This window comes from Heterodontus francisci, chromosome 5 (assembly GCF_036365525.1).
Source record: "Heterodontus francisci isolate sHetFra1 chromosome 5, sHetFra1.hap1, whole genome shotgun sequence".
Taxonomy (NCBI): Eukaryota; Metazoa; Chordata; class Chondrichthyes; order Heterodontiformes; family Heterodontidae; genus Heterodontus; species Heterodontus francisci.
The window spans coordinates 184,157,986-184,171,359 of record NC_090375.1 but is presented as its reverse complement, the minus strand read 5'-3'; the positions used below and the strand labels follow the sequence as shown (position 1 = coordinate 184,171,359).

Below are 13,374 nucleotides of genomic sequence, written 5' to 3'. Positions count from 1 at the left end.
TTTTTTCAGCTTCATTTCTGCAGGGAAAGATAAATCACTGTCACAATAATTAATGTAACTTCAATGAATAGTACTTTGTATAACAAATGAAAAACGTTGCATTATTAGGCCTACACTTAGGCGACACCTGGAAGTTGACCCGCTGTAAGCAACAAAACTGCTCAAGTTTACCCACCGTCAATGGTCTGCACATGCAGCTGGAGTCCTAGGTTGTGCTGTGGACTCATCACCCAAAGATTGCTCGTGGCAGTGATGTCAAAAACCTGCCAGCCTTCTTCTGAGGCCCAAACCGTCCGAGTATCCAACAGGAACAAATCTGTATCTCTGCCAAAAGGACGGGGAGAAAAAATAGTGAACTTTTGACTTTCAAAACACTCCTGTAACACCTAAAAGGCTTTCACACTTTAGTCATATTTCTGGGAAAAAAAATCAGATGGAAAATTATAATGAAGACATCCGTTAACAAAAAAAAGTATCGATGGCCTTAATCCATAATTAATGAATGTAAATTACTTGAAGAAATTTCTCACCTTGGCCATGAAGTCAACAGAATCACTTACATCAACAAAGCCAATCTTTTTCTGTTCAACACGAGGAAAACAGTAAGCTTCCATGCACAAAGCAGGAAGGACAGGGCACTCTGCCCCCTATCCATTGCCCTGGAAAATTCAGGTGTTTCTCCCAAGGGGTTACCATGCCTGCTTCAGGCACAAGCATTCAAACTGCACGCAAGTGAGGGGGAAGGGAAATAACTGCACTGTCCACCTCACTTCTGAAGGGCCCATTGAGGCTTTCGTCGCTGCCTTCTTACAAACAGCAACCCCAAATGGCCCATCTACGCTGACATTCACCTTCCCACCCTGTACATCAGTGAGGCTAATCTTTCCTCTACCTCCTACATGTCCTACACCCCCCTCCCAATACTGACTGTGCGGACTCTGTCAGTAGATGAACTATCACTCCTCTCTGCATCTCCCTCCAGAATGTCCAATCACTTGTGAACAAGACCCTTGCCATCCATGAACTTACAGGTCACCACCCCGTTGGAGGTGTGCTCAGAAGAAACAACCCAGCCCTGGGAATAGTGGTATAATGGTTATGCTACTGGACTAGCAATCCAAAGGCCTAGTCTAATGATCTGGAGACATGAGTTCAAATCCCACTGTCGCAGCTGGGAATTTAAATTCAATTAATTAAATTAAATATATCTGGAATAACTAAAAAGACAGTAACGGGAACCATGTAGCAACAGATTGGTTGTAAAAAAAAAAACTCTTTTAGGGAAGGAAATCTGTCAGCCTTACCTAGTCTGGCCTACGTGACTCCAAACTCTCAGTAATGTGGTTGACTCTTCACCGCTTTCAAAAATGCCTAGTAAGCCATTCAGTTGTTAGAAAGTGTGACAACAAAGTGAACTTCACCACATGGACTGCAGCGGTTCAAAAAGGCAACTCACCACCACCTTCTCAAAGTGCAGGGCAATTAGGGATGGACAATAAATCCTAGCCTGGTCAGTGACAATTCGGGGTCACCCTTTTAGGACAGAGACGAGGAGAACTTTTTTCTGAGGGTTGTGCAACTTTGGAACACACTGCCTCAGAAGGTGGTGGAGTTCATTGAATAATTTTAAGGCAGGGGTAGATAGATTCTTGTTCGGCAAGGGAACCAAAGATTATCAGGGGTAGATGGGAGTGTGGAATTCGAGACAGAAACAGATCAGCCGTGATCTTATTGAATGGCTGAGCAGGCTCGAGGGGCCGAATGGCCTACTTCTGCTGCTAATTCGTATGCGACACCCACATCCTGTAAATGAATATTTAAAAGAAACTTGGGATTGGGGATCTGAGTGGGACCTGGAGGCCACCTACTAGAGTCATGGAGAAAATAAAGTACCTGCTTTTTGCAAATGCACAAAGGGAAAGATCAGAGTAGGTGTTATTGCTGGAAAGCAGCCAGAAGGCCTTGCAGCCAGTAGACATTCCTACTGCAGCTGACCTTCCTCACCTGCTTTCAAGGACAGAAGGGAGAGGCAGAGCTTTGATCATTAAAGAGGATGTAGTTGTTCTTGAGAAGTTACTGACTGCAGGAAGGAATTAAAGCAATCTGGGTGCAGCTGGATCAAGCAGTCAGCATGAAATGTACCTGCTCCACATCTCCAGGTCAGGGATTCAATTTGAGGCACTTTGTGCAAATTAGGAGAGATACAGAATATGATACTATCGGTATTAATTACCCAGTTATTCAATGGTCTGACTGGGATCTGCCAAATCTTAAAGGAGGCAAGGCAGAAATATGGATGAACATTGAAGATTATTTTCATGGGTGCCAGCTGTGGCCTCTGAGTCAGAAGATTGTGGGTTCAAGTCCCACTCCGGGACTTGAGCACAAAAATCAAAGCTGATACTCCAGTGCAGTACAGAGGGAGCACTGCACTGTCGGAAGGGTCATCTTTCGGATGAGACATTAAACCGAAGCCTTCTCAGGTGGATGTAAAAGATCCAAGGCACTATTTCGACCAAGAGCAGGGGCGTTCTCCCCAGTGCCCTGGCCAATATTGATTTTTTTATTCTTTCATGGGATGTGGGCATCACTGGCAAGGCCAGTATTTGTTGCCCATCCCAACTGAGTGACTAGCTAGGCCATTTCAGAAGGCAGTTAAGAGTCGACCACAGCAATGTAGGCCAGCCCAGGTAAGGATGGCAGATTTCCTTCCCTAACGGACATTAGTGAACCAGATGGGCTTTTACGACAATGGTTTCATGGTCACCACTAGATTAGCTTTCAATTCCGATTTTTTCTTTATTAATGGAATTCAAATTCCACCAGCTGCCTTGGTAGGATTTGAACCCGTGCCCCCAGAACATTAGCCTGGGCATCTGGATTGCTAGTCCAGCGACATAACTACTAAGCCACAACCTCCCTCAATTTATCCCTCACCAAACATCACAGGAACAGATTATTGGTCATTATCGCATTGCTGTTTATGGGAGCTTGCGGTGCGCAATTTGGCTGCTGTGTTTCTTGCATTGCAACAGCAATCGTACAACACTTCAATAAATACATAATTTGCTGTCAAATGCTTTGGGACATCCTCTGGTTGTGAAAAGCACTATACAAATGCAAGTCAGTCTTTTTTCTTTTTATATTCAGCATGCCAGAATGAATCCCAGGGAAAATAATTTCCTAGATTTAGTTGTCAGCAAAGATCCTACAATGGTTCCTTCCAAGTTGGGGGACAATGTGGGCAACTGTCATCATAGTATCAGATTTCAGCTGCCAATAATTTAATTAGTGCCAAGATTTCTCAGAAATGAGAGGAATTGATTAGGAGATGCTGCTGGATTGACTTTAAGGAGATAGTTTTTTTTTAAATAATAAGCAAAATAATAAAAGTGCTTGAGTGAATAGTTTATTTAAGTTGGAGGGGGATGGGCAAACTGGGGGTGAGGGTGGAATCAATAAGAAAACTAAGCTAGGCTGAGACCACAAGACTTATTTCCTGTCAGAAAGCCACTGACTTCTAGAAAAGATTAATGAAACATGTGCTAAGTACGGATTCACTGCAGTCCTACAAAGACAGCTGGATGAGTTCCTGAGAGACAAGGACATCTCAGGCTAAAGGAAGTAGGTGAAGGGTAGCTGTAATCATTGATATCAATTACTTGCTTGATCAGATCTTGCTCGAATGCCTTTGGGGTTTGGAAAAGGAATTTGCCATTGTTTTTCTCTAAACTGGTTTAAGTTTTTTTGTCTCCCCCTTAGAGACTCTACAATGGGGGCCTGGGTGGGTGGCGGGACAGGGAGAGGGAAAAGAGAGCCTGATATGCATCTAGGTTGCACCCAATCTGGATGGACCAGTTTGTGGTTTCCTGTCCTTTTTCCATTTGTTCCTGCTGCCGGTTGTCAATGCTTGGAGTCAGTATGAATATGAGGGGGGCATGAAAGGGCTACTTCTGTCTGGTCCTGGGAGAGTGGGAATGTAAGGCAGATGAGGGCCATTGGTGCTCACTATGGGGCAAGAGTCCAGAACTATGATCCACTTCCAATATGTTGAGTCTCTTGACTGTTAAGTGGAGAAATTTCAAAATGGAGCATAGTGAATCCATTTCGCTTTATTGTAAGGAGGAGTTTCCACTTGACCTAGTCTTGTCTGCTTCGATGCAAAGTACTAAGTTTAGCATGTTGATGTTGTTACAGTGGTACATCATGTTGAACAGCTACCTGATGCTGCCTCTGTATGAAGCCTTATTTGGGCTGTCTGAACTAGCTCAGGGATAACTGGAGGCCAAGTTCTTGACCAATATATTATAGTTGGCACTCTGAAGGGATGTAGGTTGGTACAGCACTGAATCCATCCCTTTCTTGCATATTAATGTGACTGCAGCTACCCTGAAGGTGTCTGGGAGGGTTTTTGTTTCAATCAGAAGGAAATGAGCACTTGGAGTAGGGTCTTGGAAGATTTAGCAAGGTCACAACTCAGCCCTGAGGCTTTCCCAGATTTACTGCAAGCTGGAACTCTTGACGGAGATTGGGGTATTGAGTTTGTGCTTTTCTGGGAGGACTGGGAAGATGAACACTGGCTAAGTATTGTGCCATGGCTTATGGCTTGATAGTTGGATGAGATGGGGACAATTCAAACATTAAAACACCCAGTTATAATATCCAGAACTAAATTAAGTTTCAGGTTTTTCCCTCAGCAGGTAGAGCACATTTGGATAAACGGACATCTGAGAGAGATTCATAGTATAGAATAAATACCCACCTTAGAAAAGGGTTCCCTCATTCTTTATAAAGGGGGCGGCCATCATCACAAGGGACAAGAAAGGTGACACGAGACATTATCCAAATCCTGAACTCTAGCAAATGAAGCCATCTTTATCAAAGGACTCTCCCATAGCTTTTAACACAACTCTTAACCGGAGAGACTAGTATTAAAATCAAAACCAAAAGTGCCCCAACATATTCGTCTCTCCAAGCTAAATGAACAGTAACAACTTGCATTGTTAGTGCCTTGAACGTAGAAATAAAAACACCCAAGGCAATTCACAGGAGTGTCAGCCAACAAAATTTGACACAGTCACGTAAGGGAATATCAGGAGGGGTGACTAAAATCCAGCTCTGAGTAAACTTTCAAAGAAGGTCTTAAAAGGAAAAAAAGAGAGGGGTGGAGGCAGGGTGTTGAAAGGGAGGGAATCTAGAGTGTAGGGCCTAGATGGCAAAAGGCACAGCCGTCAATAATATGGCAAAGGGAGTAGGGCATGAGCAAGAGAAACAGTGTGTTCTTTTTGGGGGTGGGGGGGCAGTGGGTGGTTGAAGGGCTGAAGGAGATTATAGAGTTAGGAAGGGGCAAGGACACAAGGATGAGAATTTTAAATGAGGTGTTGGTAGACCAGGACAGATGTAGGTCAGCAAGCAAAAGGGTGAAGGTTGAGTGAGAATAGGTGTGCGTTAGGATACAGGCAGCATGGATGGAGATTAGGTTTATGGAGTGTGAAAAAAGGGAGGTCACCCAGGGAATCATTTTAATAGTTGAGTCTGGAAGTAACTAAAACACGGATGAGGGTTTTTTTTAGCAGCAATCAGCCTGAGGTAGGGACAGAGAAGGGAGGCGTTATTGATGTGGACATCTTTCTGATGGACAGGCTGTGGGTTCAAAAGGTTAGCTCACTAAGGTAGTGAAGAGTCTTGTTCAGCCCAAGACGGTGGATGGGAGGGGTGAGGAACTTGGAGTCAGTGACTATGGAACAGAGTTTGTGGTGGGGACTGAAGACAAAGGGTTCAGTTTTCCCATTGTTGAACTGGAGGAAAGAGAAACTCACCCAGGACTGGTTGTCTGACAACACAGAGATAGTGCAGGAGCCAAAGAGGTATTGCTGAGATAGAGCTGGGTTCCCTCAGCGTATATGTAGCACCTGACATCGTATCTTTGAATGATGTTGCTGAAGGGCAGCATGAAGATGAGAAGGGGCAAGGGGTTTTCACCTATCAGCCAAGTTTCCATCAAGGCCATGACGTCAAGGCAATCATCCACAATGTCATGGATGGTAAGGGCAGCAGGTCAAAAAGAGAAACGACGGGTGGCAAAAAGGGTTTTGTAAGTTGTTGCTAAACAAGACCACATCTCCAATACAGGTCATTGAACCACCACATACAGCATTCTATACATGAGAAACAAATAATGGTATCCTAAACAGGATTCAGAACACCTCAAAGCTCTGGCCAGACTCTGTTTGAGAAAGCAAAGTGAAGAGCCATGGCTCTTGTTATTGATCACCACAAAGAGAAGGATGAAAGAAGACAAGATCAAACAGAATGTAGTTAAAAGGTAGTTAAACCTAAACCCATGCTTGAGTTTTAAAAGCCTGAAAATTGTAGGAAGGACAGACTAGAGTGCATTAAGGACTTCCACAGCACTACATATCCTGGGAAAGAATGAGTGAAGACTGAGAAACTCACTGAGGATGCAGGGAGCAGGAAGTGTGTGTAAGACAGCATGCATTCAACTTAAAAAATAATGAACATTAACAGAAACACTTACCATCATAGTATCAAAAATAGGAACAAAAAAGAAGTCATAATAGAGAAGCCAAAAGCAAGACAGAACATAGGCAGGCTGGAAGCTAAAGGTGAGGGAACAATCACCTAACAGATGAGAAGCTTTTCTTGTATTCTGTCCGGGATATAGTAAAAATATCCTAAAGAGCCACTCTAGATGTAGCTACAACATTCAAGTCCTGAACCATGCTGCAATTTCAAGATTTTACAGAACTGTTTCAATCATTCATCTCAAATCGACTTACAACAGCGAGATGGCACTAAATGGTGTTTCCCCTCTTCTGAATTCAAAACCGTAGTCTTTTAAGAAAAGATGCATGCACCTGTAACAGATGTCAAGCTGTCCCAGCACACCATATATACTTATATCACAACACAAAGTAACATTATGGTATAAACATGCCTACCAGTTGACCTAGCTGAACAAGTGTACAAGGCTGCCACTGAGTTCTGGCAGAAGAATACTACTCAGGAAACAGTATTACTGTCAACACACAGACCAATAACTTTGTATTTAATAGTGCTATTAACAGAGTGAAACCCATGCATTGGGAGATTTTATAATTGTGGCTTTGCAGGAGAATCAGCATTGCTGAAGAAAGATCATGGGTTCTAAGATCCCATGGTGAGTCACCATTCTGAATTCTTTCACTGTTATTTTCCAGAAAGAATTGGACACGAGCTATGTTAAGGCATTTTTGTTTTAAGCGAATGGCTTGTCTAATAGGGGTTTAGATTCCAAAGACAAACCCATGCTGAGTTGTAGATCAGTAGACAGATGAATGGTAATTGTAATGCGAGATGGAACATTGTTTCCCAGAGACCTAAACAAGTGGCAATTCATTAGCCATGCCTGGTTTTAGAGAGAGATCTTCACACCTTGGTGTTGAAAACCTTCAGTGATCTCTGAGAGGATTTCAAATACCAGAACGACACCAAGAGTAGGTCAAGCAGCAGAAGGCGGAGAAACTGCTGTCCTGGGCAGTGAATCAAGGCACGAGATAGATTGTGCTTTGAGTTGAGTTAGATGACCTATAAAGCAGGCCAACTTAAATGCATTCTTCATTTTCATAATATACATGGAGACATTATACTGATTTTACTCAAGTGTCTCTCATCATACTCAGTGTTCTGTATGCTTTTGCTTACTGTAGAACAAAGCAACTTATGAATCAAACTGAATGTTGTTGGACTTAGCATTAACTTGGTCTGTCTACAGAAATATTGAAGGACTACATGCACGCAAGGTAACCGATACAATAAAGATTGGAAAAATGCAAACTATAAAGTAGGCAAGTCAAAAATGTCAAGGGGCTTAGATTGACATCATACAGGCTTTAGCCAACCAGCAGCCTCAGGACTGGCATTGCAGAGTCTGGAAAGTCCTGGTCGAAATGAACAGCCATTCAAGAAACATAGTGCCCTCAACTGCACTACAGCTACAAAGGGCTGTTTTATTTATTTTTTTGAGTCCCAAGGTGTGGTCATTTACCACATACCTTACCACCCAACCGTAAACAGTTGCGTTTACACCAGAAATGGTGTGTCAGTTTAAAAGCCAGACACAGAGTCTCACATCAGGCTGGGTGATAAGGAAGGAGTTCAAGAGAGGGAGCAGTTTATCCCCATTGTTTGCCTTAAGTCGTAGAGATGATTGTCAGCATAGTCCAGATTGGTATCCTGTTGACTATTCCATAGCAAGGCACCTCCCATATATCTCTGAAAGCTGGCAGTTGCGGCAACCCCTGGATTTTCTCAGGAAGGTTTTTGCTGCACTGACGCCTGATGTTAGGTGACCATATATTTGAGACACCTTATAGCCATTTGCTACTTTTTGGTCTCTGACACAGTTATTATTCTCATTCTTCGTTTCAATTGTACAGCAATTTTTTTGTAGGAAGACTTTAACCAAAGCAGCACATAATCACCCAACTGAGCAGCAGAGTTCGTGCCGAGCTTCCCAAGTTGAGGCCAACAGCCTATCAAGCCATTCCTGCTCTTGATCTCGAGATACCTTGGTGAGGTGCTCCTTATAGGGAAGTGTGCAATCTAGAGTTGTTCCTAGATATAGAGGCTTTGGGTCACTGTGTCAGTCATTCTCCATTCATGATGATGTTGCATTCTTGTGATGTATGGGCATTAAGATGAAAGCACAACGATACTGTCTTCAACTCACTGAGCTTCAACCTCCACTTTGTGCAACAACCACAAATGGAAGAGATGTCTTGGTTCAATGGAGTGCAGTGCTCTCGTTTTGCACCCTATGGCCATCCCTGAATGGAACCAAAGAAGCAAGCAGCTGCCCAAATGAAATCCAGGTAACAAAAACAAAAATGCTGGAAATACTCAGCAGGTCCGGCAGCATCTGTGGACAGCAAAGCAGAGTTAACCTTTCAGGTCAGTGACCCTTCATCAAAACTAGCAAATGTTAGAAACGCAATAGGTTTTAAGCAAATAAAGCAGGGGCGGGGCAAGAGATAACAAAGGGCAAGGTGTTGATCGGATAGAGGGTCACAGAGAATAACTGACCGAAAGGTCATGGAGCAAAGGCAAATGGTATGTTAAATGGTGTGCTGAAAGACAAAGTGTTAGTGCAGAGAGGGTGTTAATGGACAGAAAAATAAACAGCCCTGGCCCAAAACACAAACATGAAAAAAGTGGGTAGGCACATGGTAAAAAAAAAAAATGAATGATGAAACAAACTAAAATAAAATAAAAATAATAAAAAAGAAAAAAACTAAAAATAAAAAGGGGGCCCCTGTCATGCTCTGAAATTACTGAACTCAATGTTCAGTCCAGTTCACTGGAACACTGCAGCAAGCTCTAAGAACAGCATCTCATTTACCGATGAGGCACGCTACAGCCTCTTTTTATAAATTCAAATTACCCAAATGGTTTTTAGCCACCTTATCAACTTGCCCTGCCACCTTTAACAATTTGTGCATTAGGACACCAAAGTCTCTCTGCTCAGGTACACTTTTCAAAATTGTGCCATTTATAGTATACTGTCTTTCCATTTTAGTCCTACTCAAAGTGCATCAAAAGCAGACCCACCGAATATCTATGCATGCACACCTTCCACTAGAGAGCACTGCCTCCTGCATCGTTACCTCTGGAGAGCCCCCACCCCTGTGATCTATGTATTCTTGGACCCCTCCTATTTCTCATCCATATGCTGCCCATCGGCAACATCATCCAGAAACACATCAGCGTATGTATGCTGATGACATGCAGCTCTACCTCACCATCACCTCTCTCAACTACTTCACTGTTGCTGATTATCCAATACTCTATGTCTGACAAACAGAAATCTTCTCCAATTAAATACCAGGAAGACCAAAGCACATGGCCCAGGCCCTAAGCTCTGGAATTCTCTCCTTGCACCTCTCTGCCTCTCTATTTCACTTTCCTCCTTTAAGACACTTCTTAAAATCTACCTCTTTGGCCAAGCTTTTGGTCATCTGACTCAATATTTCCTTATGTGGCTCAGTGTCATATTTTGTTTTATAGTGCTCTTGTGAAACAGATGTTTTATTACCCTAATGGCGCTATATAAATATAGGTAGTTGTTACTGTCTTTAGTCTCCATCACAAAACTTATATTTAGGGTCTTTAGCATAGTAAAATGACCCAAAGCACTTGACAGGAACATTATCAAACCACATAAGGAGATATTAGGACAGGTGAAAGAGGTAAGCTTTAGGAATGTCTTAAAGGAGGTAGGGAGGCAGACAGACAGGTTTAGGGAGGGAAGTCCAGAGCTTAAGGCCTAGGCAGCTGAAGGCATGGCCATCAAAAGTACAGTTATGATAACCGTGGATGCACAAGAGGCCAGAACTTTGAGGACTGCAGAGATCTCAGAAGGTTGTAGAGATAATCTCATAACTCTGAACCCAATTGCAACAATCCCACTGCTGCCTTGGGTGAGATCACCTGACCTGGCACAAAGGAAACTCTGAAGCTGGAACCTTCCTGATCTGTGTAGATTCACATCACTTCACACTATCAACTTGTACATTCAGCCTAAATGGTGTTAAATGTTGAAATCAGTAAAATATGAATTACATTCAACAGCCTAACCCAACAAAGCTGGAATTGCTGAGTGTTAAAATTAACAAGAATTTTAAAATTATCAAGAGCTTTGACACTGAATAAGGAGAAACTATGTTCTCTGCTTGGGGAGCCAATGATAAGGGGCCACCAATATAAAATCACTAAGGAGAGAAGTTGAAATAAATTTCTTTATGCAGTGGGTTGCTCAAGCAGGGAAAATTTGACAAATATTTGAGACAGAGAAAGATACAAGGCTAAGAGAAAGAGAACGGCGCAGTGGAATTAGCTTTGGATGACTCTAGCTAAGAGCCAGCATGGACACAACTAGCCAAATGGCCTCCTTCTGTGCTGTAAATCTCTTTGGTTCAATGGATTTTATAAAGCTCATTGTGCAGAGACTAGAATTTTGGCACGTCTGTGCCAGAAGCACTAACCGAGCCACAGGATACAAATGCATTTTGCATGGTGGCATGAAAGACTGATCTGGTCTACCACTTTTCCCAAGGTCTTGAGACCGGCTTTTAAACCTATAATTAACCAGATGTTTTACAGACTGGTCAGATGCATGTGATACAACACCTAACCCTTTCATTTGGTTTTCAAGGCAGGCCACTTTGAAGTTTCCACCAGATTGTTCCTTTCAGGCTTTGATTTTATCACCTCAAGTGTGCACTTTGTATTTACTTTAAAAAGTTAAAATCAATAATTCCTCAGGATCCTTTTCTAAAATATCCTTTTGATTAGTTTATCGATAGCTCTTTCCACTAGATGAGGGAAAATAGAAAAGTAAATAATCTGAAGGTAGCTATTTAATGTGATCTTGTGAAATGGTAATTAAATACTGTTGCTTTTTTTTTACTTCAGAGGATCCAACACAATATATCATGTTTTCTGACATCCACCTTGCCTTAGTGATTGCCTTGTCAAGATAGTAGTGCTCTTGCACTCCATGCAAGAGAGAATTCAGTTTTGCTTGTGAAAGAAAAAAAAACACATGATTTAAATCTAACACAATACCACCCATTGTGCATGTTTGGCAACCTACAAAACGCCTATTTGTTTCTCTCCAACTAAGCATGAAATTAGATTATTCATAACCTTTGAAAACATCTTAAGAGTGGATGTGTTATATCCATGCCTATTATATACATGTGCTAATAGAATGCCCAGCAGCAACCTCAGCTATTAAATTGATATGCAGCAAACTGTAAACTATGCTTTAACCTGTTATAATGGTCAGCTGGAAGATCTCTTCAGAAGCTATGTAAGCAGTCATATCACTTATTTAGGCTACCCCTTCGAAAAGAAACAGACACTGTTCTGAAATCACAGCAATCAAATCCTGATCGCCACATGATTACAATTTAGGAAACGTTAAAGGTTAGACTTGGATTTCAGTAACCTGAAGATAAAAAATAAACCAATTTGAAAGTCATCGTACTACTGCTCATTTAAAGCATTCCGCAGTTTAAATCACACAAGAAAAGTATGTTATTTTACAAAATAGTGACTCAAGTGAGCTGCAGTATCTACATTAAAATATGGAAGCAATTAATACCATTCAACATACAAGGAGCTAAAAAAAAACTGAAGTGGAGATTTGATGCTTGGATCAGGTTTGGAATTTATTAATTACAATTATGGGGAGGTAGTTGTTTGTTTTAAAACCACGTTTGAGACTTCACTCATGTACAGTTCACCCTCAATGCATGGTCCAAGAAGTTTTGTTGCACAGAAGTTAACTGGTCTCAAAATGGAAGCATAGCTGTGCATCAAAAGCAGTTTTTTTAAAAAACTATGTCCTTTTCAAAATTATTTTTGTTTCCCTGCCATGCACAGATTTGAAGGAAGAGACAGTGGGCAACTCTGCCATTGCTTCATAAAGAGTTGCATGAAAGCATCTTTGAAAGAGAAATCCGTCACAGATCAGTCAGTATGTGAAAGGGTAAAACAAGTTACAGTCTCAATGAGATCCTTCAGCAATACGCCGGTTAACATTTTGGTTGGGGCTCCTTTATTACAATCTTCCCTTTTTCAGACTCGTCCATTTGCAGATGTTTGTTTTTGCTTCACACATTTCCAGCCATGTATTTTTTTTTGGTCGCTTCAGAAAATTTCTCTCAGTTGCACGTGCTTTCCAACTCTCACTACACACTGGTATTAATGAATTTTGAGTGCACACCATTTCTAACTGAAAAAGGATGAAAACTAACATCTTTTTTAATTCGTTCATGGGATGTGGGCGTCGCTGGCAAGGTCAGCGTTTGTTGCTCATTCCTAATTGCCTTGATAACTGAGTGGCTTGCTAGGCCATTTCAGAGGGCAGTTAAGCGTCAACCACATTGCTGTGGGTCTGGAGTCACATGTAGACAGATTTCCTTTCCTAAAGGAAATTAGTGAACCAGATGGGTTTTTAATGACAAACCAATGATAGTTTCATGGCACCATTACTGAGACTAGCTTTCAATTCCAGATTTTTATGAATTAATTGAATTTAAATTCCACCCATGCATGATTCAAAACTACGTTCCTTCATCTGAATACAACAAAAATTACAATTTTACAAAGACAAAACCTTTCTTGGTGCATCATTCCCAGACCTCTGCCCAATCTAGAAAAGCTGCTCGAAATTACAGCAGGCCACACCTTCCTCACTTACCAATCAGAACCCCATTTCCTGAAAGCTATCCTTTTGGACCAGCTGTTACCTGAAACTTAAAAACTGCTTGTAAACAAAGTCATATCTGAAGGGATCAAAGTCAGCCT

At 41.8% G+C, this 13,374-nt stretch overlaps 1 protein-coding gene across 2 annotated transcripts in view; it reads right to left on the bottom strand.

The window, feature by feature from the left end:
- bmp6 (bone morphogenetic protein 6) overlaps nucleotides 1–13,374 on the bottom strand; it is a 528,049-nt gene that overhangs the window by 79,431 nt on the left and 435,244 nt on the right. For both annotated transcript variants that reach the window (XM_068032451.1, XM_068032452.1), the window contains one exon: nucleotides 176–324. In XM_068032451.1, coding sequence (XP_067888552.1) covers nucleotides 176–324 — 149 coding nt within the window. The remainder of the gene's footprint in view (nucleotides 1–175; nucleotides 325–13,374) is intronic.